This window comes from Acanthisitta chloris, unplaced genomic scaffold (genome assembly GCF_000695815.1).
Source record: "Acanthisitta chloris isolate BGI_N310 unplaced genomic scaffold, ASM69581v1 scaffold17563, whole genome shotgun sequence".
NCBI lineage: Eukaryota > Metazoa > Chordata > Aves > Passeriformes > Acanthisittidae > Acanthisitta > Acanthisitta chloris.
The window spans coordinates 4,130-8,372 of record NW_008664549.1 but is presented as its reverse complement, the minus strand read 5'-3'; the positions used below and the strand labels follow the sequence as shown (position 1 = coordinate 8,372).

The 4,243-nt window shown below is 42.2% G+C and overlaps 1 protein-coding gene across 1 annotated transcript in view; it reads left to right on the top strand.

The window, feature by feature from the left end:
• UBASH3A (ubiquitin associated and SH3 domain containing A) overlaps positions 1-1,779 on the top strand; it is a 16,974-nt gene extending 15,195 nt beyond the window's left edge. Inside the window, exons 13-14 of the mRNA XM_009071409.1 lie at positions 303-409; positions 1,642-1,779. Coding sequence (XP_009069657.1) covers positions 303-409; positions 1,642-1,779 — 245 coding nt within the window. The remainder of the gene's footprint in view (positions 1-302; positions 410-1,641) is intronic.
• Positions 1,780-4,243: the final 2,464 nt, after the last annotated feature.

Here is a 4,243-nt window from a genome sequence, read left to right as displayed (position 1 = left end):
GTTTAAGGAGGCACTGGACATGGCACTTGGTGCCATGGTCTAGTTGGCATGGTGGTGTTAGGTCACAGGTTGGACTTGATGACCTCAGAGGTATTTTTCAACCTGAGTGATTCTGAGATTCTGTAAAACGCATTCTCTCACTAGCTGCATGCTACAACACACCAGATTTTCTGCCTGCCACATTATCAGAATGGTCTACAAAGATGAACAATCTCCAAAGAGCCTCTACTCATCTGCTGATGGGGAACCTGATAGTGCTGCAGCTCCCTTACTACTTTTTTTTTTGCTTTGTGGTGTATCAGGAATCATTCTCATCGTAGGCCATGGCTCTTCCTTGGCATCTTTCACACGACCTCTGATTGGGCTCCCCAGCAGAGACAGCAGTGACTTTGCCCAGGTGGTACGGAAGGTAAGAAGATTTTTTTTCAATCAGGAAGCTTTCTATTTGTTTTATTATACTTTTATTAAAGGGCCTGTTTATGCAGCAAGAAATGCATGGAACTGCTTGCCAATACCGATGACATTAACTTTCTCATTCCAAAGGGAATCTACTAGAGATATAGCAAAGCACTGGAGGTCAAGACAAGGGTTTTATCCTGGTGGCTACAAATGTGGCTAGTGGTTAAGTCTTTGGAGAATATTTTCATCCAACTCCCCTGGAAAGGCAATGCCATGTAACACCTACAGACAAGAGGCTCCACCTGGAGCTAGCCTCCCTCCTTTCAGCCTGGAAAAGAGAAAGCTTTGGGGTGACCTAATTGCAGCCTTCCAGTATCTGAAGGGAGATAGAGAAGGAATTTTTACAAGACCATGTGGTGGCAGGACAAGTGGGAATTGCTCTAAACTGAAAGAGAGTAGGTTTAGGTTAGATATTAGGGAAAAAAATCTTCACTGTGATGGTGGTGAGGCACTGGAGCAGGTTGCCAAGGGAAGATTTGGATGCCCCTGGAAGGGTTGTGTTCAAGGCCAGGCTGGATGGGGCTCGGAGCAATCTGGTCTAGTGTAAGGTGTTCCTGCCCATGGCAGGGAGTTTGAACTAGATGAACTTTCAGGTCCCTTCCAACCCAACCATTCTGTGACTCTTTAGAAACAGGGCTAAGAGCCTTCCCTCTCCTCCCCATGGAGCAGTGAGTGTAACCTGCAGCTGCATTCAGCGTGTCACTCTTGAGGACGCTGTGTGCTTTTCATGGCACTGTCAGTTCACAATGTCAGTGCTCAGCTACACAATGAAGTGGAGAAGAGTTTTCTTTCCAGCTTCACCAGTGGGGCCTGTGCTTGAGATTTGGTCTCCAAGGTGGTTTTGTTTGCTTTGTGTATTACCATCAGTGGCAGAATTCCTCACCCCAGTTTTCCTTACCACCTGTCTTGGTATGACCAACTAGAGAATTCAGTCTTTAGATCTATTTTGATTACCACTGTCAATGTTCATAAGAAGAAGTGAATTTATTTTGATCATCAAATCCAAATATTAATGTGGAGTGATGACACAAGTTCAGTTTTCAGCCCTCAGATGTCCAGTCTGGTTTTAGTTCATTTCAGAAGTGACAAAATATCAGGGTCTGCTCTCTTCTGTAGCAAACTCCACCCTTCATGTCAAAGCAATGATCCTGCTAGTAACTCTGCTAGTAACTTCTTTCCTAGATCCCTTCACTGGGAATGTGTTTCTGTGAGGAACTGAAAGAGGAGAACAAATGGCAAATGGTTAACCCTCCAGTGAAGACGTTGACTCATGGAGCAAATGCAGCATTTAACTGGAGAAACAGCATCATGCAAGATTAAAAGGTCATCTCTGCCTCTGCCATTGTCACAATGAACCAAAGGCAGGTTGTGATTCAGCACAGTCCAGTGATTCATCCAGAAGACATAGAGAGGGTGGGAAATGCCTTCTCTGAGTTGTCAAAACACAGAGAAACACTTCGAAGTTTGGATCCTAACTCTGTTTTTATTTTGGTGGCTGACGAGGAACCGATGAACTGGTGTTCAAGTGAGAAATAATGCTTCTGGTGGTGAAGAAACTACCTTTTAACCTTTTCTGAGAGTACAAATGTTTAATAAACACAGAACTGCCTGGTTTTAAATTCCCTGCTAAAGGCACCGAAGCAGACAATGCTGCATTTTCCAAAACCAAACTACATCCAGTAAGAATTTGGGACCTTTTTTTCCATGCACTTGAACATTTTCAGACAACAGAAAAGTTGGGACTGAAAAGAATTTATCTCCTACCCGAGGAGGAGCCCTGCTCTACCAAAAGCCACTGGGTTTCCTGTCCACTCCACCAGTTCTCTGAGAGCAAATACCACAACTATTTACCTCTTCTATGAAGGGAGTCCATTTTCTATTACAACAGCTCCACATTCAGCAATTCTTGAATGATCCACGTTGCAAAAGGGACTAAATGACTTTTTTTTGAAGAAAACTAAAGCAACTGCTTTACTGTTGCTGGGACAAAGAAAGACACCCTGTGTTACTGCCCTGGTGATCTGAGCAACTCTAACTCTGGACCCTTCCTGAGATGGCACTTGCAGGACAACAGCTTTGCTTTGTGCTGCTCTGTGCCAAACTGAATAAATGGGGATACATCTCCCAGAACAAATCTTCTCTTGGTGATTTGTTTAATTAAGGGAACGTAGCCCTGAAATATTTTGCACAAACATGGACATGCCTTTCCAGTCTGGGTTTTTTTCTACTTTTCCTTTCTAGTTATCTTCTGAGTTTGGTTTTTTTCCCCTCCAGGAAAGCACAAAGGTTTCTTTCAATGAAAGGAAAAAATGGAAGAGAGGATCCCTAATGCGCTGTGTTCATAATTTGCTGAATACAGATGAAATGGAGAAAATTTCTTTGGAAGCCTCAAAGCTGTTTTTGTGTTAAGCAAAAGAAATAGGAAATCCTTTTCCAGTTTCTTGGTTTTTTTATGCCACCTCAAAAAATAGATGTTGCTTTACTCCACTGCAATTTTCTTTAATTGGATCTATTTCATTACAAAGTTGTGTACTTTTATAGATGCTTTTAGTACTACCTTGAGAATCTGAATGTTTTCTTTAGACCTTAAAAAGTGAAAATATAAATTCTTTTGGTAAAGACCTCCGGTGAAGCTAATCTATGGTGACACCTTGTGGGAAAACACAACCTCAGATTTATCATAGAACCAACAGGGTTGGAAAAGACCTCCAAGATCATCAAGTCCAACCCTACCGTGGTCACTAGACCAAGGCACTAAGTCCAGTCTCACCTTGAAAACATGAAAGTATGGTAACATCAAAATTTATAATGTTTGGAACCACTTTTAGGCAGAACTGCTTGGAGAGACACCTGAGTCCAATGCTTCTGAAAAGCAAGATAAAAAAATGCTGTGAATGTCCTGATGCTGACTTTTCCCAGGCTTTTCCCTTGTACCAGCATTCATACTGGTACAAGGTGAATGTGCAGTCTGGTTGACTCAGAGAAGTAGATCTTTTTATTCACTCTGCACAATTTTAAGTCACAGGTGAAGAGTAAACCAGTTGAATGGATATTTGACTCCTCCAACAAAAGCACTGCCTATCTCCATAAGGAGCAAGTCCTTTTCTCAGGATCACTTTGTAACACATTAGAGATGATCATATGTTCTTAGCTTTCCTTGATTATACTCCAGACCGGATACTTTTATTTTTCCAGGTGTACCACTGGAGGTCACTCATGTACTGATAAACAATTCAGTGCTTCAGGGAAAAAAGTAAAAAGACTTATCCCTTGCACTCTCAGCAGGTTCATTGACCACACCAAGCTGTGTGTGGCTGTCACAGCTGGAGGGAAGGGATGGGACATTCAGAGGGACCTTGACAGGCTTCAGAGGTGGAACAATGCAAAACTCATGAAATTCTACAAAATTAAGTGCAAGGTCCTACATCTGGCAATCCCAGGCACAGCTACAGGTTGGGTGGGGAAGGACTTGAAACCAGCAGTGAGGAGAAAGACTTGGGAGTGACAGTGGATGAGAAGCTCAGCATGAGCTGCAGTGTGAAACCAATGGAATCCTGGAATATAGCAAGTAAACTAATGATTTTAGTTTTTATATAAAATGGCAAAGAAAACCCTTCACAACATTAGCAAGCCAAGTTTGCTTTGATCTAGCTACAGTAATAATGGACATGCAGCCAAAAAAAGCAACAAGAGGAAAAAATAATCACCTGTAAAAATGGTCACTGAGGTGACATCATTGTGACAAGAAATCACAAGAAGGAATGTGAGATAGGAGAGGAAAGAT